The 22,994-nt window shown below is 48.7% G+C and overlaps 1 protein-coding gene across 6 annotated transcripts in view; it reads right to left on the reverse strand.

Moving 5' to 3' along the window:
* The window catches only part of LOC128339079 (collagen alpha-1(XXVII) chain-like), a 285,851-nt gene that overhangs the window by 176,268 nt on the left and 86,589 nt on the right, over window positions 1–22,994 (reverse strand). For all 6 annotated transcript variants that reach the window (XR_008312830.1, XM_053282602.1, XM_053282601.1 and 3 more), the window contains exons 7-10: window positions 18,934–18,987; window positions 13,296–13,349; window positions 2,935–2,988; window positions 2,487–2,540 (exon numbers count right to left, since the gene is read on the reverse strand). Coding sequence is in view for 5 of the 6 variants with exons in the window: in XM_053282602.1 (XP_053138577.1) it covers window positions 2,487–2,540; window positions 2,935–2,988; window positions 13,296–13,349; window positions 18,934–18,987 (216 nt within the window). In the remaining variant the exon portion in view is untranslated. The remainder of the gene's footprint in view (window positions 1–2,486; window positions 2,541–2,934; window positions 2,989–13,295; window positions 13,350–18,933; window positions 18,988–22,994) is intronic.

A 22,994-nucleotide genomic window follows, 5' to 3' on the forward strand; every position in this document is an offset into this window, starting at 1 on the left:
GGCCAGCCACTTCTCTTTCAGCCTAACCTACTTCACAGGGTTGTTGTGAGGAGAAACTCAAGTATGTAGTACACCGCTCTGGGCTCCTTGGAGGAAGAGCAGGATATAAATGTAAAAATAATAACAAGAAGAAGAAGAAGAAGAAGAAGAAGAAGAAGAAGAAGAAGAAGAAGAAGAAGAAGAAGAAGAAGTAGTTGTTGGTGTTGACTCCTGGCGACCACAGAGCCCTGTGGTTGTCTCTGGTAGAATACAGGAGGGGGTTACCATTGCCATCTCCCGTGCAGTATGAGATTATGCCTTTCATCAATCTTATTTATTTATTTCTCTATGTAAACTGCTTTGGAAATGTTTGTTGAAAAGCGGAATATAAATATTTGTTGTTGTTGTTGTTTCAGCATCTCCCTGTATCACTGCTGCCCAATATAGGTGTTCCCCCTAGTCTGGGAAACAAACCAGCGGGGATTCGAACCAGCAACCTCTTGCTCCCTAGGCAAGTTATTTCCCCGCTGCGCCATTAGGTGGCTGGATTACAACCCCCACAATCCCCAGCTCCAGTGTCCAATAGCCAGGGATTGTGGGAGTTGTAGGCCATTTGCTGGAGGGCCAAGGTTGAGCAGGCATGCCCCCTAAGAGGAATATCTTACAGTGCGCACACATCTCCCATTCAAATGCAAACAAGGCAGACTCTGCTTAGCAAAGGGGACAATTCATGCTTGCTACCGCAAGACCAGCTCTCCTCAATAGAAAGGAAGGAGTTTGAGTTTCCTGCCAACCGAAAACCCAAACAGCTGGTCAAGAGCTAGGACAGGCTCTTAATTTTCCTTCCTTAGGGGAAGGGCTGTAGCTCAGTAGCCAGGGCACCAGCCTGTATGGAGAAAGTCCCGGGTTCAATCCCTGGCAGCATCTCCAGGTAGGGCTGGGAAAGACCCTTGGCCTGAAACACAGGAGGGGTGCTGTCAGTCACTGTAGACCAGCGTTGCACCATTTCAGCCCTCCTGCAGATGTTGGACTGCAACTCCCATCATCCCTGACTATTGGCCACTATGGCCTGGGGTGATGGGAGCTGTAGTCAACATCAGCAGGAGGGCCAAGGTTGAACAGCCCTGCTGTAAACAATACTGAGCAGGGTGGACCAATGGTCTGACTCAAGAGAAGGCAGCTTCATCTTTCACGATACTCATTTCTAACACACCTAAGGGTTTTTTGGCACAACTATGTTCCCAGTGATATGGATGTTGGCTTAACGAACCATCAGGAGCTAAGTGTGTTCTCTGCATTCCCCAGGGTAAAGAAACGTTGGCTCATTTTATCAGCCAGACAAAATATTTTACTTGTCAGATGGCTCCTCAAGCTATGTTGGTACATTACGCATCAGGACTTTTTTTCACTCGTCAGGCATTGTTTCTCACTTGTCTCAGGCTAGCAGACTAGTGGATTTCTGCAGCCCAGAACAGTCCTCCATCTTTCTTACAACTTCTTATTTCATGAGCAGTTCTTTCCAAACTTCTCCGTGGACTATTAGATCCTTCCCCCCACCCCTACCCCCATCATCCCACAAAATACATTCCCCCTTTATTTATCCCCCCTTTATTTATCCCCCCTCACTTTCAGCAGGACTTTGGCTGTTTTCCAAAAAATCATTCAGGCAAACAGCTGCCTGTCTGCAGCCCAAGGTGTTTTCAACAGGGCTATGCCAACGAAGAATTGACAGCTTTTTCCTTCTGCTTTCTCTCTCTTCCACTTTCTTCTTTTCAAATTTGGGAAGCTAAGAAAAGACAGCCTCCATCAAAAAACATTTGCTGAGGGGTGTGTGTGTGTGTGTGTACACACACACACACACACACACACACACACCCCTCTGCCTTTTTAACCCCTGTGCCTGAATAAGATTATAGGGCTGCCCTCTATGCTCAATTGTATGTTATTTCAAAACCTGTTGTGAAAATTCCCCAAACTCTGTGGATACTGTGGAGGAAAACCCAGGTTGTCATGCTCCCCCAAGTGTGTCAACCAGTGTACCTTCTGAGGTGTGCGCATGTGCGCACGTCCGCACGCTTTTTGACTCAGTTAATTTTAGATCCCGCTCAGGTTGAATCAGGAAGGTCCCTTTCTGAATGCATGTGCACACAGTCTGCCTTGATACTGCCGCCCAGAACAAAACTAATTCCGCGCACAGATGGAAAAAATTAGAGAGAACACTGGTGCCAACCCGGGGCACCAGGAGGAATCCTCCCTCTCTGCATCCACAGTTGTAACTTGTCCCAATTATTCTCCTGAACCTTGGCAAAAGAGCCAAGATCACTGCCTGTCGCTACGAGGCAACAAAACAACGGCTTTCCTCCAGCTGTTCCTTGGGTCGACACCCAAGGCATGTCATGTTATACAAGTGGGGCACTGGAGAGAAGCACCACTTACTCCCAAACAGGCTTGTCTTGCAAGAAGCTTCCAGTGGATTATGCCCTACGTTAAAAATAAAATGTCCTTACCTTTCTACCAGGTGGCCCAGGAAGACCTGTCAATCCAGGTAAACCTCCATCTCCCTGTCAACAGAGGCAGAATTATTTGTTTGGGGTTTTGTCTGGGTCAACTTCCTTTCAGAATCCCTAGGATCTCAGCTCCCACTCCTTTTAAAATTTTAAACAGCTGACCCTTCTGGTACTGCAGATTTACTTGAAAACACTCCTTTTCAAAAATGTGTGCCCCTTTATCCACAGACGTACAATAGCACAAAGTGGCACAAAGTGGCTTACAGTGCTAAAAACACCGTATCATATAAATTAAAGCAAGAAAATCAACCAACAAAAACATGAGGGTGGTGGAAGCTCTAGAGCGATAATTTACTAACTAAAAATTAAATCCCAAAGCAGAGAATTGCCGTGGAAATTCCTTCCCCAGCCCCTGCAACAGTTTAAGCCACGATAAATGCAGGTTTACCTTTTGACCGTTCCGTGCTTTTCCAGGTGACAATCCGGGATCACCCTTTTGGCCCTGGAACAGAGAATGAAACTTAGCACAACTTCACTAGATCAGATATCTAAAACTGCAGCGAAGAGCAGTCCTCCTCTAAAACACTGATCTTTAGACAATGAGTTGGAACTCACAAGTGCATCCTACCCCAAGCTAAGAGAGGCCATGGCAGAAGCACTATTGCCATGAAGGGGGCAATAGATTTATCTCTTAAGGAAAATAAGCTGGAGAGGAAGTGGGGGGGGGAGAGAGAGGGAGGAAGAAAGACCATAGCTTTCATCCAACTGATGGAATTTATTAAAATCCCACCCACCCAGATCTAAATTAAATCTAAATTAATGGATTTAATGAGTCTGTTAAATCATGAGTTTTAGCCAACCAAGTGATGAATTAATACATTTGCATACATCTTTAATTTACTTAATACATTACATACAGAGCCAGCGTGGTGTAGTCGTTAGAGTGCTGGACTAGGACCGGGGAGACCCGAGTTCAAATCCCCATTCAGCCATAAAACTAGCTGGGTGACTCTGGGCCAGTCACTTCTCTCTCAGCCTAGCCTACTTCACAGGGTTGTTGTGAAAGAGAAAACTCAAGTATGTAGTACACCGCTCTGGGCTCCTTGGAGGAAGAGCGGGATATAAATGTAATAATAATATTATAATCTTTGCATTAAAGTGAGACAATGATCTCACACAATAGAAGATAGTTGTATGTGGTCCACCCATCCCATCAGCAAATAGGAGGCTATCCCCAGAGACCCATCATCATCCCCAGTTGAGTTCCTCCATGAGCCTCCGGGAAAGATCACCCACAAAGAGCACTGTGCCCTTTAAGAGAACGCCTCCTTTGTCATGAACCCTCCTGCCTTTTATGGTCTTCTGGAGAGATCCGGTTACGGTTGCCACCAGCTCGTCTGGCGGCGACTCAGGACCGAGCTTTCTCTCTGGCCACCCCAGGGCTTTGGAATATGCTCCCTCATGAAATAAGAGCATCTTCTTCTCTGTTTGTTTTCAGGAAGACCCTCAAGACTTTCCTGTTTTCGCAAGCTTTCAGTTAGAATTTTAATAATTTGTTTTATATTGCGATTATCATGTTTTATGTATTTTACAGCAGTCAAGAAACACGCCACAGACTAGCACTTGATAGGGTTGCAATGAAGGCCTTGGAAAGGATATTTAGATGCGGTGACGTGTCTATACCTACAAAGATTAGAATTGTTCAGACAATGGTTTTCCCCGTGACACTCTATGGATGCGAACTTTGGTGCTGGAGAAGACTTTTGAGGAGACCATGGACAGCCAGGAAAATAAACCAATGGATCATAGAACAAATCAATCCAGAATTTTCACTCGAGGCACAAATGATCAAAACTATTATACTTTGGACACATTATGTGAAAATCCAGCTCCCTTGAGAAGTCCATAATGCTGGGGAAAGTGAAAGGAAAGAGAAGAAGAGGATAACCAGCAGCAAGGTGGTTGGACTCGATGGCGACAGCAATGAATGCGCCACTGAGAGACCTTAAAGGCCAAGTCAAAGATAGATCATCCTGGAGAGAATCTATCTACAGTATGTGGTCGCTAAGAGTTGACACTGACTTGACGGTACTTAATCAACCAATCAATGTGTTTTAACCTGTGATTTTAATGTTGGGATTTGTACACTGCCTAGAGATTTACATATCAGGTGGTATAAAAATATGATAGATAGAGGGATAGATAGATAATAGGCACCAACTGCTTTTTGAAATCTCTCCCTGGTAAATCACTGTCCCTATTTTTTTCCTCCAGGGAATGCCACATTCAATTCCCGCCCCTCTTCACTCGAGTTGCCATTCTTCAGAATTCAGCTCTACCCCCTGGAGTCTCCAGACCTCCAGGTTGGGTGGATGTGTCATGTCTTTAGAGCACTAAGGCACTATGAAGTGCACATATAACAGGTGGAGTCTGTGCGTCGCCTGTGTGTCGACAACTTCCAGTCATATCCAGAAAACAAGGGCAATGGGGTGGCAGGGAGGTATGCTGCCGCCCCGATGAGCATTAAGAAACACGGACACTGGTGGGGGGAAAGAGGCAGGAGGGGTAAGTACACCCTCCCCCGCTCTTAAAGGGAGACCCCCGCCACCTTCGAACCAGCAGAACCGCTGGTTCTTCGAACCGGTTCGAACCATAAAGGGCCTCTGAACCAGTTCCATGCACGTCCCTAATCCCTGGTACAGGGAACTCTAGTTGGTGGTGACTAGAAATAAGACTTTTTTCTGCTATGGCACACAGATGTGGATTTCTCTCCCCGAAGACACTCTCATCTCGTGCCCAGCAAAAAAACAAAAACAAAAAAAACAATCTTGCTTTCCCAGGCATTTCAAAGATGGTGATTTACTGTGCTATTTTCTGATTTTCTCTGCTTACGGCTTTAGTGTGCTGATTTGCAGTTTTGGACTTGTATTACTGCTGTCCTGCTACTCTGTCTTAACTTCTTGTGGGTTTAGTACTTTTAACTAAGATTCACTTAAAAGTGTGGTGGTTTTGATACTTATTTTGTTGCTAGCCACTCAGACAGGCGGTATGAAAATATTGTTAATACTTTTGTTTTTAATGTGCTAGAGTGTACATCATTGTGCAGCAAATGGGGTGTGTGTGTGTGTGTGTGTGTGTGTGTGTGTGTGTGTGTGTGTGTTCATGTGCACACACACAAAGCTGTCCACTTTGACAACTGAGTCCCCTCACATCTTTGAGGTGTGGGTTGGCTATTGCATCACTTTGCCTGTGAATTTCTGGCATCTCCAAGTTAGGGCTGAGAGAGACTCCTGCCTACAACCTTGGAGAAGCCTCTGCCAGTCTGTGAAGACAATACTGAGCTAGATGGACCAAGGGTCTGACTCAGTATATGGCAGCTTCCTATGTTCCTAATCACAAGGCTATCCTGCAAAAAGTAGAATGGAATAATGGTGTACTTTGAATAGGAACATTGCCAAATACCTCTCTTGCTAAAATCTGAAGCCGAACACATGGTTTCAAGCCCCTCCCACTCTCCAGCGGATCAGATTTTATAAAATATAGAAGCACCTGCAGGTTCTATGCATTCTGTTCACGCGAAAACACGTCTTTAAAAGCGTACTTCCTATCACAGCAGCTGTTTTGGTAAGCAATGTGTGAACATGTGTGCAAAATACTTTTTTAAAAATACTTTTCTTTTTTGGCGGTGATGCCCCCCTCCCCCCCAAAAAAAGCTGGGGACTGTTAATAGAAGAAGGTGGAATGGAAATCAAATGAAATCACACAAAGTTAAGACAGAAGAAGAAGAAAGAAATCTGTCCATCTCTAGTATGAACAGATCGTCCTGGGTAAACTCAAACTTTCATTCCACCCCACAGCATTTTGCAGTTAATATTATCTCCCCTGTCCAGCCAGGGGGCCTTCCAAATGAGTTCTAGACATATACAAGAATATGTTAGCAGGATGCGGGTGTAATGCCCCTCTTCTCTCTCTGGTCGACACTACAGAGAAGCCACTGTTACAAAATCCACATCTCAATGTCTCCAGAGAGGTTGGCTGCTAGACTGAGGAGTTTTGGTCTGCAAACATCTGCAGTTGTAAATCACATTTTATGGCCTCTGCACTTAGAGCTCAGTGGCCAACCAAGCACACCGAAAACGGCCTCCCTGAACCCATGGTGCTCATTCCAGTTTCCTCTCCACATCTCCTACTGCCAAGGAGTACTTACTGAAGGTTCACGTTCAGCTCTCCCTTCCCTTATCCGTTTCTGAAAAGAAATGCCTGCCCGCAGCCTCTTCTAACAACAACATCAGGAACACAGGAAGCTGCCTTCTACCGAGTCAGACCCTTGGTCCATGTAGCTCAGTATTGTCTACCCAGACTGGCAGCGGCATCTCCAAGGTTGCAGGCAGGAATCTCTCTCAGCGGTTTTATCTTGGAGATGCTGCCAGGGAGGGAACTTGGGACCTTCTGCACACAAGCAGGCAGATGCTCTTCCCAGAGCAGCCCCCTCCCCTAAGGGGGATGTCTTACAGTGCTCACACACGTAGTCTCCCATTCAACTGCAAACCAGGATGGTGCCTGCTTAGCAAAGGGGACAACTCATGCTTGCTACCACAGGACCAGCTCTCCTCCTATTAATAGCCAAATGTAACATCTAAGTGGCCGCTGCCTGTTTTGGGGGCGGAATGGGTGAACCCATTTTTAGATAAAACGCCATGCCTCATCTATATGAAGAAGATCTGGTCCTCAGAAGACGAGTGACATCCTCTGCCCATGCGGTGAACAACACAAGACCCAAAACAAAAATGATGACATATTGGGGGCTGCATACTGGATTATTGAACAGGCTTGTTCACTGGCAGGGTCCGAGAAGCGCCCCCTTCTCGGTAAGTGAGCCAGATGCACTCCCCATTTTCGGTCGTGTGCTTGCAAACGTTAAGGTAGGAGGCAGTGAGTATGATTGTGTGCAAGCAGCAGCTGGCTTGTATGGCTTTTCCTCCTCCTACCACTAAGCATTAAGGTAGGAGACGCCAAGGATGATTGTGTGCGAGGTGGCAGCTGGGTAGGGCAATTCCATCCAGATTCCATCCCCTTGGAGAAGCTGCTACCAGTCTGTGAAGTCAATACTGAGCTAGATGGACCAATGGTCTGACTCGGTATATGGCAGCTTCCTATGTTCCTATGAGAGAGAGAGAGAGAGATGAAGACCTTGTATTCCCAAGCTGGCCACTTGCAGTACCATGGATGACTTTATTGTGTAGATGTTGTGTTCACTTGTCGCCATGATCAATGGCTTATATATCAGAAGAAGAACATATCAGCAGCCCTGCTGGATCAGGCCCAAGGACGCCCATCTAGTCCAGCATCCTGCTTCACACAGTGGCCCACCAGATGCCTCTGGGAAACCCACAGGCAAGAGGTCTGTGCATGCCCTCTCTCCTGCTCCTGCTCCCTTGCAACTGGAATTGAGAGGCATCTTCCGTCTGAAGCTAGAGATGGCCTCAGACCTCAAAAATAAACACTTCCACTGACTGAGCCCATCAAGCAATGCTCACATTCCTATTGTTTAGGCAATCTTAAACTGAATAGCACAAAAGACTACTGTGTTGTTCAACTTCACCTCTGGCCCATCTGTGAAGTGAAAGGTTTTCCTCTTAACAGCCTAATCACATGGGAGAACTCAAATGGTTGCAAAGTTCTTTGGAGATTCTCATCAGAAAATCACTATTGTATAAAATACAAAAGGTTCTTTTTTAAAAAAAGAAGTAGTAATCAATGTTTTCCCAGTAGTGGGGAAAAAACAGCTGGATGAGTAGCGATCTCTATTCGTCTCAGTGCAAGATCACCCTCACTTGACATTTCTTTCCAATTCCCACATATTCTCCAATTTTTCTCAGTATCTTCCCCCGCGCCAACACACACACACACACACACACACCCCAATCCAATCAGAGATCTGTTAGGTGGGGAGAATTCTTGGAGACAGACTGCAGAGAGCACTGCTGATTCAGTACAGATGTCGCCGCCCGGATTTTGAATGAAGACCGAGGCATTGCCAAGCGGTGAATGAAGTCATGCAGATAATTCCACTTTGCATGCAGCTGTTATCATTGCTGGAGTTCCTTCCGATGGCACCCTCATTGCAGGGCTGGGAGCGCACTGCCAGCAACACTCCATCCAGGGAGGGGCAAGGAAGTCTCCTCCAACTCCAACGAGGGGGCGGGAAGGGTCGTCTTATCTTGCAAAAGCAAGCCAGACCTCCAACCCTGCCATTCATTTCCCTTCCACGACACTTATTCCAAAAAAACCCTCACCAGTCGCATCTGGAGCTCTTCGCAGCCGACAAAAATCGCAGGACCGCAACGCGTTTACCAAAGATTGCAGCTGCATTTACGACTCATGCTCAACGGGGTTTTCTAGTGGACGGTCCTCCCCAGCAAAGGCAGCACTGAGCAGGAATGGGGGGTAGGTACATCGTGTAAGAATCGAGGGATGCCACTAGGAGCATATTTCTGAGGGTACTTGATGCCGCCACCTTGCTGGAGCTCTGGGTCAAGTCGGTGACGGGGCGAGAAGCCGACGGTCACTGCCGTGAGTTAGGGATATGCAAACCGGTTCGACCTCGAGCCAGTTTGACATCGAACCAGCCTGGTCTGAGGGCTTGCCCTCGAGCCGGAACAGCTCCAGGTTGAGCTGAACTCTGGGGCCAGGCCAGAACCAGTTGGGGTTTTGCTTTCTTTTTCTTTTCTTTTCTAAATGGTGGATTTACAGCTTCCAAGGTCTTGAGGGGTGGGGTGATGCTGGTAGCCACGGGGCAGTATCCGGCGGTTTCCCCTCCCCCCCGGCCTTTCCCCCATCTTCCATGGACTGTTTCAGGGCCATTCCAGCCCTCTCCGAGCTCACGGTGGCCATTTTGGAGGCTGCTGTGCATGTTTGCGCATGCACACAAACCACTGGCATACCCAGGGTCATGACCTGGGGCACACAAATGGCTCATGAGCATGGGCAGTGGCCCCCCAAATAGCCACCACGAGTTAGGAGAGGGCCGGAACGGCCCGTGGAAGACAGGGGGGAGGCCAGCAAGGGGAGGAGGAACCGTCAGAGGAACCCCACCCCCCCACCCCGCCATGGCCACCATCAGCACCCCCGAGGCCTTGGAGGTGGTAAGTCCGCCATTTTTTAATTTAAAAACAAAAAACGTCCCTGGCACCTCCAAACCAGGCCCGAACTGGCACTTGCAGTTTAAAATGCTGGTATTGATTCTTATAGCCTTATAACCACCCATTTCGCAACATAGGAAGCTGCCTTATACCACATTTTTGTTCCATTTAAGCTCGGTACTGTCTATACAGACTGGCAGTGGCACTCCAAAGTTTCAGGCAGGAGACTCTCTCAGCTCTATCTTGGAGATGCCAAGGAACGAACCTGGCCTTCGGCATGCACTGGGCAATGGCCTCATCCCCTAAGAAGAATACCCCACAGCACTCACATGTGGTCTCCCATCCAAATACAAACTAAGGCGGACCTTGCTTAGCCAAGGGGACAATTCACGCTCGCTACCACAAAACAATTCATGCTGGGACCGCTTCAACGCCCTAGTTTCAAGCTTCGGCGTTCCTTCACCTCTAGGCTTGTCCTCTCCCAAATGAACCCACTCACCTCTGGGGATCTGCCCTATGCTTCTCCTGCCGCTTAAGTTGCGACGGGTCGCTACTCAAGACAGAGTCTTTTCAGCGGCGGCCCCTAAAATGTGGGACACCCTGCCTGGGTGGCGTTGAGCAGAGTGGCATTTAGGCACTCAGCAGCACTGGCGTTCAGGCGACCGCTTAACACTGATCTTTCACGTGGGTGCATAGGAGTCCAAGGACCCAGCCGTGCTCCGTCCTCGACTGCTCTTACTTCTGGTTCTCCTCTGGTTTGCCCAGGCATTCCCAGATTGGACCCCCTCGCCACGGCCCACCTTGGCAAGCTGAGACACAAACTTCCACCCAGCGACCCTGACGGAACACACATGCTCACCCCTGGCCCAGCATAAGAAATGTTCCCCTCGCTAGCGGAACGCGGGAAGGAGGCGCTCAGAAACAGCTAGTCTTGCGCTCCAAGCAATGTTGAACACATCAAAAGTCCCGGCTGCCAAGGCCACGCTCCCAGCGGAAGTGAAGCCTCTCGCTATCCTTACCGGGAAAGCAGGCCAGCCCAGAACTACAGGAAACGCTCAAGCATGTCAGCTCACAGGAGAACCGTAAGCTTTGCTCCCACAATTGCGTCTCGCAAGGCCTTTCGAAGCCGGTGAAAGCCCTCCACCCACCCACTCCTTGCACCTCCCGTGCTCCTCCGGGTCATCAGGAAGCATCGCTTTCCCCTTTCCAGACAGCTAATGAGGCCGGAAGCACATCTCCAGCTCCAACAGATGTTCTTGTCAAACTAAGAGATTGCCCGATACAATCATAGGAGGGAAAACCCTCCGCCAGCCTGATGTGGAGTCACCCGTGGTTGCCAAAGGCAACAGGGGAAATGCAGAGCAGGAAGATGGCCCCAGGGGAGAAATGACAGGCTGACGGCTGAGCAAATAGGAACAGCCAACTTCTTGGGCTCCGGAAAACCGTCAGGAACTCACTGGCAGGCAAGTCAGACTTCTCTCAAGAAGAAGAAAACACACACAAAACACAGCAGCCCCTGCGCATCCCATATCCAGCCTTGTACCGTGTCAGACCACTGGTCCATCTAGCTCAATACTGCCGACACTGACTGGCAGCATCACGCCAAGGTTTCAGGCAGGAGTCTGTCTCTCCCAGCCCTACCTGGAGATGCTGCCAGGGATTCAACCTGGGACCTTCTGCAAGCTAAGAAGCAACAGCCCCATCCCCTAACTTAGGGGTTCTCAAACCTGGGTCCCCAGATGTTGTTGGACTTCAGCTAGCTGAAAGCACACTTTCATGCTGGGAACTGAACTTGGGGCTTTCTACCTGCAAAGCAGATGGTTTATCACCGTGTCCTGTCCCTCGTCACATATTCTATGGAGTGCAGAATCACCTTCTGAGATGCACAAAAGGATGCATCCAGATATTCTCATTGTCACCAAGCACCGTCTGAATTATGACTTGAACTTTTGGAGAATTTCTGCCCCTAAGTAAACACGCACCAGCCACACCTCCTTCACTCCTGTCAGAATTAATTAAGCATATCTTTCCCATCAGGCACTGAAGCATCCTGCTTTCTCAACACTTTGTTAATTGAGTCATATGCCCATCCACCCCTGTCTAAAAAATGGGTTTCGTTTACACCACCTATTTTAAAGTAAAGGTTTCTTGTTTTGAATTTGAAGGTTTGCAGCTTCCATGTTTTCTCCACCCCACGCTTAGAAGCCTTTGCACACCACCTAACTTTGAGAGGAACAGAGGTTTGGAAGGCTGTTTGGGGAGATGCAGCTAGGAAAAAAATACAAAAGTCTACTCGGTGGCAGCAATAAAGCTTAAGATCACACGGCTGGTTGAGACGGGGCCGTGACACCTAGTCAGACCATTGGTCAATCTAGCTCAGTATGGAACTTGGAACCTTCTGCATGCAAGCATGCAGATGCTCTATCACAGAGCTATGGCCCCATCCCCTATAGGGATTGGCTCAAATATGTAGTCTCTAACCCTAACCCATTCAAATGCAAACCAGGGCGGAGTCTGCTTAGCAAAGGAGACAATTCGTGCTTGCTACCACAAGACCAGCGTGCTCGCTCTCTCTCTCACTCACTCACTCACACACACCCCAGAAGTTTGTGATTTATAGGAGAACCCAGGTAGGGTTTGCAGAACTGGTAAAAAAGATGAAAAATTCTGACTTTTTAAAAAAATTACACAAAGAAGCATGATCTGGAAGTCATTGACAAGAACATAAATATAAAGGGCTACAATGTAGGGGTTTTTTTTGGGGGGGGGTTGGTTTTGGTTCTTACGGCCTCACTTTTTCAGACTATATAACAGTGCTTTTAAAATTCGGAACAGCTGCCCACCGCCAGCACATCCCTAGCGCCTAATTCTTAATCTTATTGGAAATCTTTTTCCCAGAACATCAAGAGAGTGTGTTTAAGATATCACTGGCCTAGAAGGAAGGAAGGAAGGAAGGAAGGAAGGAAGGAAGGAAGGAAGGAAGGAAGGAAGGAAGGAAATTAAGAAAGCTGTTTCAATTTGTCTGTGCCAAGTTTGCATTTTTTTAGAAGACGCAACCCCCCAGATATTCTGAGTACAAGCCCCTGCCTCCGTCTAGCCGGTCCATGTCAGTTCTTAACACAAGAACTGCAACTGCAGTGTTGGCGAAGACCAGCATTCACCAAACGCATGGACACTGCCTTTCCTTTGGGCTCCAAGCCAAGGCTGCAGAAGCAAGAGACGAGGAGGCTACGCCTCCCCTGCTGTTAACGTCCAGCGTCTGGTAGCAAGACGGACAACAGCTCTGAACATGGCAACCGAATAGATGTGGCTGCCTTCTGGCTTCTACTGAGTGAGAGCTACATTCCCTGCCTGCTGAGAGGCAGCAGTTTTTCCATTCCAAGTCGGGCATAAGGAACATAGGAGCACAGGAAGCCTCCATCTACCAAGTCAGACTCTTGGTCCATCTAGCTGAGTGTTGTGTTGTCTACACTGACCGGCAGCGTCTCTCCGAGGTTCCAGGCAGGAGTCTCTCCCAGCCCTACCTGGAGATGCTGCCAGGGACGGAACCTGGAACCTTCTGCATGCAAAGCAGAGGCTCTACCACTGAACAACCGCATTGCTCTTCTGCCATCTCTAGCTGGCCCTCGTTGGCCTGTTCTATGTATATTCGCCTCCTCCTCCTTACCTTAAAGCCAGGTGGGCCAGGCCGGCCAGGATTCCCATGGGGGCCAGGAGGACCCTGAGAAAACAAGAAGGTCGCGATTAAAATGTGCCCGCCTTACTTAAAATCACACTCCCTCCCCCCCTCACCCCCCGCGCACGCACCCACAGGACTGAAGGATAGCCATCGGTTTCTAGTTTCTCCGGTGTGCACAGCCCCACACCTTCATAGGCATGGGACCAATTCTGGCTTCCAGATTGGGGAACCCTTCGGCTGGCACAGTGGCAGCTGCCATGTTTGTTCACCCACAAGGCAAGGCCACCCCCGAATGCTGGATTAAGGAAGGAAGAAGGCAGTCTCCAGTGCAGCCGCCACAAAGGGCTCTCGGCGGTGGCTGCCACCCTGCATGTGTATCTGTCATAAAAGGGGAAGCCAACCGCCAGACTCAGAGGCAGGATGCTTCTCAATATCTTTTTTTGGGGGGTCCCTTTTTTCTCTCCCCTCCTCCCGCCTTGTTCTCAGCTCTACACACACCCCATTCTCATCCCCGGCCGCCTTCTCTCCCCCTTCCGGCAGCTTCCTCACAAACTCTCACGTGAACTGCCACGCATCATGGGATTAGCCACGGGTATGTCTTAGCAAAATATAGACAGACAGGCAGACAGTTTTAATAGTTTTGACCTTGTTCTAAAATATTTTTTAAAAAAAATTTTAAATTGTAATGTTTTAACTTGTTCTGTTGTCATTTCTTTTGTATTAACTAATGTTTTAACCTTTTCTGCTGTCTGTTATTTTTGCTTTGTTGTAAACCACCCAGAAATGCATGTTTGGGGCAGCATAAACATATGTTAAACAAACAAACAGCAGGAGAGGTGGCATGCCCATCTCATAAGAACATAAGAACAGCCCTGCGGGATCAGGCCCAAGGAGGCCCATCTAGTCCAGCATCCTGTTCCACACAGTGGCCCACCAGATGCCTCCGGGAAGCCCACAGGCAAGAGGGGAGGGCTTGCCCTCTCTCTCCTGCTGATGTTGCTCCCCTGCAACTGGCATTGAGAGGCATCGTGCCTCTGAGGCTGGAAGTGGCCTGTAGCCTTCAGACTAGTCGCCGTTGATTGACCTGTCCTCCGTGAATTTATCTGAAGCCCTCTTAAAGCCATCCAGCTGTGGGCTGTCACCCCAACTTTTTGGTTGTGGGAAACAGGACGCTGGACTACCCAGCGGGGCTGATCCAGCAGGGCTGTCCTTATGACTACACACCCAATGCAAAATACGATATTTGGAAGCTGACCCAATAGAGGGGGGCACTGTTTTTGATCTCAGGCCAGTCCTGACAGCAAGGCGACGCTTACACTCGAAAGCAAGAGCACAGACTCAATATCACTTCAGCCAGATTCGTTACGCTGCCAGTTAAGAGACTGTAAGTATGCACTTGGTCAGATTTAAGACACGGTTGATGGACCTAAGGGATTCTGGTACACATATTGTTATTTAAGACCACGCAAGACTGAAGGAAGCCCAGCCCTGATTTAATAGACTTCAGGGTCCCCACAGCAAGCTTTAACGGTCCAGTGGTACTGAGGATCAGAGTGGGTTTGTTAAGTTGTTATTGACATAGTGAAGGGAAAGCATGGAGTGGGAATTCTCAGCTGTACTGATGACTGTGAGCACAGAAAGACAGGAGGAGAGGGGAGCTACTCCAGAGGAATTGACAGGGAGTATGAATGCATGAATCTTTATTTGAGTCATCGACCAGAACAGACACACTTCCAAATGTATCTACACCCCATATAAATCTACTGTATCTACCTGAATCCAAGACTAGTTTTTTGGTTTTTTTAATGAGTTATTTCATGTTAGAAATCAGGGGGTCAACTTAAATTCAGAGCGCTCTTCCTTTTGGGTAAATAAGGCTATATACTGTATTTAACCTCTTAACCTTTAAGGGGTTCGTCTTAAATGCAGAGTCGTCTTGTATTTGGATAAATACAGTAATACAGTACATAGTAAAGTGTACTGTTTGAGTCGGTGTTGACTCCTGGTGGCCACAGAGCCCTGTGGTTGTCTTTGGTAGAATACAGGAGGGGCTGACCACTGCCATCTCCCGCGCAGTCTGAGATGATGCCTTCCAACATCTTCCTAAATCGCTGCTACCCAATATAGGTGTTTCCCACAGTCTGGGAAACATACCCCAGCAGAGATTCGAACCGGCAACCTCTGGCTTGCTAGTCAAGCCATTTCCCAGTACATACAACATAATACCTAAAATTAACAGGGAGTGTGATCTTGTATATGTGGTGCCCCAAATTGCCTGAACAAAGCCAGAAAATAACCTCACATTCAAGATCCTACAGCTTCAGCTACAGAAAAAGCCACTGGGAAGCTTGGTCGTGGGATGCCGTTTGACTCCAAAGTTACCATAGGACCACCGGCAGTCAGCCAGACTCCGAGAACAATCTTCTAATGTGCTTGCTAGGGAGGGGGAAAGGAGGGGAGTTTCCAAAGGTGACAGGGCTTGTCATCTGGATGGAATGCCATTCATGGGAAGGGGGAAGCAACCTCCAGCCTACTGTTTAGGAAACACGAGAATCTTCACCACACGAATAAGGACAAGATCAGTCGCTCCGATACTCCCTCTCGTTTAATCAACAACAATGTTTTGGTTCACGGCCTTTGCAGACCAACCAGAAATCTAACTCTGTGTGATCTCTGCCTTCCCTGCTGCATTCTGGAGTCTTCTGTCAAGCAACATCCAGATGCTCATTTACAACTCATGTTTGGGGATTTTTGGGTTGGGCGGCAAGCGGGCGGGGGGGGGGGAAGAGGGAGGCGAAGAAAGGCTGCTTTTCTCCTCTTGACCTATAGATTCCACCCTGACCTTTGGCTCGCTGGAGAAGGAGCCACATATTTGAAGGCCAGCCAAACAAACTGTATCTTTACAAAAAACTTTCTTTCCCCCCACCCCTCCTCTCTAGGACAGCCTAGAGGGCTGCAAAGAGGAGGGGGTTGATGCAATGGTACAGGCTACCATCTCCACGCTCTGGAGACTAATCCAAGCCTCAGCTTCCCCCCACACACACACACACACCCCAAGTTGAAAGACTGTGGGGGGCCCACAGCTCCACAAAGCAAAACGAGAGACAAAAACTCAAGGTATGCAACATTTTTGCAAAGAGAATTCTACAAGTAGTCTTACAAGCTTATAGGAAGCCTTCTGCATGAAGGCAAAGGATTCCTCGTAAAATTCTCTTTGGAACACTATAAATTGCTTCCTCTGAAGAAAGCCTTTTGTGGCCAAAGCATGTTGGGCTCAAACAGATGTTACACAGCACCTTGAGATTCGGACTCTTGTTTTTGCTCTTTGCCTGGGTGCTTCTCCTTTTCTGGGCACACACCACTCCAGCTTTCTCTCCCGCAATCGAACCTTGACCCAACATCCTTTCCCCTCTAAGAAACACAGAAGCGGTGCCTAGGAAATGACAGGCGGCCCACTTCCAAGAATTTTAGAAGGGAAAGCTGCCATCCACATTGCCGACTCCAAGGGAAAGAGCTATGGTATGCAAGGACACGGCAGTGGAGTGGAATCAAGAATATTAATCGTTTAATGAGATGGATGTGATGTCCAGAGAGACAAGTGCAGACTGCTCTTCCGGGCTCTTGCTGCTGGCTTTTGGTTAGCCCCACCTCTACTCCTGGACCGGAATACGAAAACCCATTCAAAAGCTGGCCTGGATCAGGGAATGGATTAACCAACACCACCTCACACATTTACTATAGATGGGCCCTTCATCACTGGCACAGCCCATGTCTGCCTTCCGTCCATGTGAAGCCATACCCAAAGCATTACAAGCCTAGCTCCTGCACACAAGGGCTATCATCTCAGGGAAACAAACCTGAGAGAGTGACCCAGGGATGATAATCTTCTTCTTTATATATAATTCTCTTAAATGTACCCGTCACTAATCCCATGAGTGGCATAGCTCTCGCGAGGGTTCGCCAGCCGGATAGCGACGGGGATAAATGGGATGGCTGTGGGGGGGAGAAACTGGCGATGCGGGCAGGTGGTCGGGACAGTGATGGGGGCAGGCTGGCGGCCAGTGGGCAGGAGAAGATGGGACAGGAGGGTGGCCAGCCGCCGGGAAAGAAAACAGCAGCGGCTGGGAAGAAAATGGTGGTGGGTGGAGCGGGGGACACTGGTGATGGGGGTGGAGAAACGGGGACGGGCGGGTGGCCAGTGGTCAGCCAGTGGGGGAAGAAACCGGAGGCTACGGCAAACTAGAGGAGCAGATGCTCTGTGCTTGGCCCAGCTAGTTATATCATCTTCACCTTCATCTTCATCAGGGAGGAGAGCTGGTCTTGCTGGTCTTGTGGTAGTGAGCAAGCCTTGTCCCCTTTGCTAAACAGGGTCCTGCCTTGGTTTGCATTTGGATGGGTGACGACAAGTTATCCCCCTTACAGAATGGGGTCGTAATTCAGTGGAAGAGCACTGTGTGCTTGGCATGCAGAAGGTCCCAGGTTCAATCCCTGGCAGCATCTCCAGGTATGGATGGGAGAGACTCCTGCCTGGAACCTCGGAGAAGCTGCTGCCAGTCAGTGTAGACAAGGCTGAGCTGGATGGATCAACAATCTGACTCAGTATAAGGCAGCTTCCTATGGTCTTGTGCAGCTTTGAATCTTGATTCCCTAAAGAGAGGTGTTAGCACTCTCATCTTCCTCCTTTGCAACTCAGTAGGGGCCAAAGGACTAGGACAAAGGACTAACCAATTATCATGGTTAGCCTTGCATTAATAATAATTTATTGTTTTATTATAATTATTATAATCATAATTGTTCTATTTACACACAGTCTACCAGATCTTATTGACTGGATTTGTTACTTTAACTATCGGGCCCTTTCCAAGGGTCTAGGATCACTAAAGAAAAATTAAAGATAGCGTCATAGTAGTTGTGCTGTCCCAAATAGTGTGGCCTTCTGCAGTTGATGCGTTGCAATTTTATTGATGCCCAAGGTGTCAAGATGCTGTTCAGGTTCTTTTGGTACACCACCGAGGGCACCCACAACTATGGGCACCCCTATTGTTTTCTTTCTCCAGAGCTGCTCAATTTCAGTCTGAAGTTCCCTGTATTCAGCTATTTTCTCCAGTTGTTTTCCATCAACTCGTCTATCCCCGGGGACTGCAATATCAATGATCGGAACCCGATTCTTCTCGATTATTTTGAAACAGCGGCCGCAGGAGACCCGGGCAGAATCCCAACTTTGGTGTGGCAGAGTAGGGAGGGAGGGTTAGCCAGCGGGGTGCAACCTGGGAGGAAATCGTCACCTGTGCACCACTCCACACATAACCCAAAGTGGCTTCCATTCACACAGTGGCAGCTTTGGATCCCACCCTTTGTGATTTCCTATCTGTGGCAGCAGAAGCCCCAGCAAAAGGGTGCTGTGACCGGCAGTAACAGAACCAGAAATACAATCAGCTCGTATTGTTTGAGGAACAATACGCTCCGAAATCCTCCATCCTAACACCTCCCTCCTCCCCTTCGGCTTCTATAGTGCTTGTCAGCCCAAAATGTGCTGGGCAGCTGGAAAACTTGGCGCCCTCTTGACCTTGGGGGCTCATTACAAACTTCACCCTGTTTTCTCCCCTCCTGTGGAAACTTTACTTACCCGGGGGCCTCTCTTGCCAGGTGGTCCTGATAAACCGGGCAGACCTGGGGGGCCCTAAAAAGAGAGAGAGAGAATCAACACTCATCAGTAAGCCAAAGTCCTTCAGTCATGAAAGCAAAGCACAATGGAAGGAAGTCAACGTAGAAACGGTAGAAGGATCCCACTGGACCAGACCAAGGTGGGTCCATCTAGAACAGCATCCTGCTTCTGACAGGGGCCGGTCAGCTGCTCTCAAGAAGCCCACAAGCCAGGAGTGAAGGCAGAATATTTCCTGGTTCTCTCTGCCCCTCCAGAATCTAGGGTTCAATGGCATCCATTCTGAGCACATAGGATCTACAGTAGCCGTTAAGGGTGGAAAGAAAGGCTTGTGGTAGCAAGCATGGATTGTCCCGTTTGCTAAGCAGGGTCTTCCCTGGTTTGCATTTGGATGGGTGGCTACATGTGAGCACTGTCTGCTGTAAGATACTCCCCTGCAGGGAGTGGAAGAGCAGCAGCTAGGTTGCAGATGGTTCCAGGTTCAATCCCTGGCATCTCCAGGAAGTGTTAGGAAAGATTCCCGAGCCTGAAACTCTAGAATACCACTGCCAAGTCAGTGTAGACATAGGAAGCTGTCATATACTGAGTCAGACCATCGGTCTTTCTAGCTCAGGATTGTCTTCACAGACTGGCAGTGGCTTCTCCAAGGTTGCAGGCAGGAGTTTCTCTCAGCCCTATCTTGGAGATGCTGCCAGGGAGGGAACTTGGTACCTTCTGCTCTTCCCAGAATGGCTCCATCCCCTGAGGGGAATCTCTTACCATGCTCACACTTCTAGTCTCCCATTCATATACAACCAGGGCAGATCCTGCTTAGCTAAGGGGACAAGTCATGCTTGCTACCCCAAGACTAGCTCTCCTCTCCTGAGCCAAGACTTAGTCAAGTGGACCAGTGGCCTGACTTGGTATAAGGCAGCTTCCTATATCCCTTATCCCGTTAATAGACTCATAGGAACATAAGATACTGCCTTCTACCGAGTCCATCCATTGGTCCATCTAGCTCAGGATTGTCTACACAGACTGGCAACAGCTTCCCTAAGGTTGCAGGCAGGAGTCTCACTCAGCCTTTTCTTGGAGATGCTTGGGATCTTCTGCATGCGAGCATGCAGATGCTCTTCCCAGAGCAGCCCCATCCACCAAGAAGAAGAATTTACAGTGCTCACGCATGTCGTCTCCCATTCAAATGTAAACCAGGGTGGAACCTACTTAGCAAACGAGACAACTCATGCTTGCTACCACCAGGCCAGCTCTCCTCCCATCCTCCATGACAGGTCTAGTTCAAATAATGTAATATAAAAACAAAAATCTGCTACATCTAAATGCAGATTCGCCCCCCGCCCCTTATATCTACCCCACAGAAGTGTGAAGAGCACTGGGGAGAAAATGGCCCAAGGTAGGGGAGAAAATGGCCCAAGGTACACCTCTTTGCTTCGTGAAAATGGTTGGATACGAGTCCAAAGCACACAACTGCCAAACTTCCCCTGTAGTGGCTTTCGGGTTGGAGACATCACATTTGTGCATGATTCTCCCCAGGTGATGTCTGTGTTTCCACACACACAACATCAGATACCTAAAGAGCAAGCAGGGGAAAGCAACCTCAGAACTAGCCCTCTAGTGAACTGTGCTGCCCGAAAACAATTCATGTCCAAATGATGTGATCTTGCGGCTATTTGGATGGTTGGAACAGCACAAGGGTAGCTTAAAAGTTTACACTTCTGAAGGTTTAAGGATGCTGAGGTCAAACTGTTCATTTCTTCAATGTCAGACATTCCAGCTGGACCCGCAAGTCCCAAATCTCCACCAAGCTGCCGGAGTTCTTAATTATTCTTGCATTTCCCACTCCTTTCTTTTTGGCAGCATCGCCATTAAGAATAAACCAAGTTGTCTCCTTGAGGATTTATATTCAAGTAGCTTGTTATGAATGATGGGGTTTTTCCCCACCTTTGTATGAGAAGAGAGCGACTGAGAGAGACCAGAAGACTCAAGAATCCTTGGAAGCTGGCCCAAACTCCCCCAGAGCTCTCGAGACTGCACGGCTTTTACCAAAAGTAGGCCTCCGTGCTAAAAGTGGCTACAGCCACTGCAAGACAACAGGTGTCTATGGGGCCAAAATTAACAAGCTAGCTGGGCAGGGGGCCAGAAGTCCCACAATGCAGCCTTCCAAGCGGCTATTACCGTCTTTCCCAGGAAAGGAAAGCTCTCGTGCATGGGACCAGGGCGCCTTCCAGATTAACCCCTACAACGTATCTGCTAAGTGTGCTTCCGTACTTCTTGTGTGTGATACGGCAAGTCCCTGCGCTGTCAGCAGGGTGCCATTCACATTTCCGATGCCTCGTTTCGGATTTTATCGCTGCGATTTAATGCCCTAACGTTGTATGTCTGTTGCAAAAAAGTAGCTGTATTTTCCGCTGCAGATTCTGGGGGTCGTTTCCAATTCGAGCCTGCCATGGGAAAGCATTTTACAACAGTTCTAGCGGGGGAATCGGGGAAGGACCCAAGAGGCAAGTTCTTCAGCTTTTCCTGGATGCCTTCCCCACCCAGCCTTCCTAGGGTGGCTGGAAAACAGCCTCTGCACCGTCCACAGCTCCCCTCCACAACCTCAACCTTGATTGACCCCCATTTCCAACTGGCTGGGAGCAGCACATAAACTTCCCGCCTCGAGGAAATTCTACATCCTAGTCCTGGGAGTGCACAGCTTTGGCCCTCCTGCAGATGTTGGCCTTCCATAATCCCTGACCACTGTGACCGGGGGTGATGGGAGCGCGAGTCGAAAAACAGCTGGAGGCCCAAAGCTGTGCTGTCCTGCCCTAGACATTCTGCTGGTCCGATGCTGCCTACAGCTCAGGTGAACCTCTTCCACTGGCCCATATGCCCTTGACCTTGCTTCCCTCACCTACAGCTTCCACAGCCCACGCCCTCTCGCCCGACACTCAAGGTTGCTTTTATGTACCCAGCCTACAACAACTATCTCACCACTGAAATCCTAATGCCGGAGTAGAACCTACACATCCAAATCACACCTCCCACCGAGACCATCAATCCGAAGCATTTTGGAAGCCACCACTAAGGACGTTGATGGGGCTTCCCACCTTATTTTGGAGGGCCATCTATGATGTATACAGGAGTGACTCATTATCCGCGGGGGTTCCATTCCCATAGATGACTGCGGGTAATGAAACAACGGATAATGGGTCATTAAGCCTATGGGATCATGGTGGTTAGGTTCCAAGACTTAAAAAAATAATAATAATAAATTGCCCCCCTCAAATGTGGAAACAGGCCAAATAAAGTGCCCTACCATGTTCCGCAGGCCTTCAGGAGTACAAGGATGCCCCCCACCCCCCGCAAGTACAAAAGTCTCCATAATTTGGCGGAAAATCACGGTTTTAAAAACAAAAACAAATGAGCTGTAGAATGGCTTCTGTGCTCAAAATGACAGCCAGAATTGACCTCCCAGGTCATTTCCAGCCACTCCTGAACCGTAGATACGTGGAGTTAACTCTTTTTTGGTTATCCCCCCCCCCACACACACACACACGTATGCCGAGGTCGCGTGTCCATTACCCGACTGCGGATACGTGAAACCGCAAGCGGTGAGTCTGCAGATAGTGAGGTAAACCTGTGCATTACCAAGGACAACAGGGCAAGTCCCTGACGAAAGGGGCTTACAATCTAGCTCAATACAGAGGAAGGGGAGGGATACAGAGGCAAGGCAAACAAGGGAACTCATTATGCGGCAGCAAAAAAAGAAAGCTGGGGCCAATCCCAGCTCCCCCCGCCCCCAAGAAAACACATCTGCAGACACATTACGCTCTTTTGCACACCCATGTATGGCAGTTTATGGGCACACCTTAGAAAAAGATTATGTGCAGACCGGGAACGTGATATGCCTTGCTGTGTATGAAAAGGTTGCCTGTTTTAGGCAGCAAAGACAAGAAGACTACCAGGAAATACGGAAGGCCTATGAAGATATCTGTGCTGAAGCCACAGAACCGTGCCACTCCCAAATCTACACATGCAGAGGTGCC

This window comes from Hemicordylus capensis, chromosome 17, assembly GCF_027244095.1.
Source record: "Hemicordylus capensis ecotype Gifberg chromosome 17, rHemCap1.1.pri, whole genome shotgun sequence".
Classification (NCBI taxonomy): Eukaryota; Metazoa; Chordata; class Lepidosauria; order Squamata; family Cordylidae; genus Hemicordylus; species Hemicordylus capensis.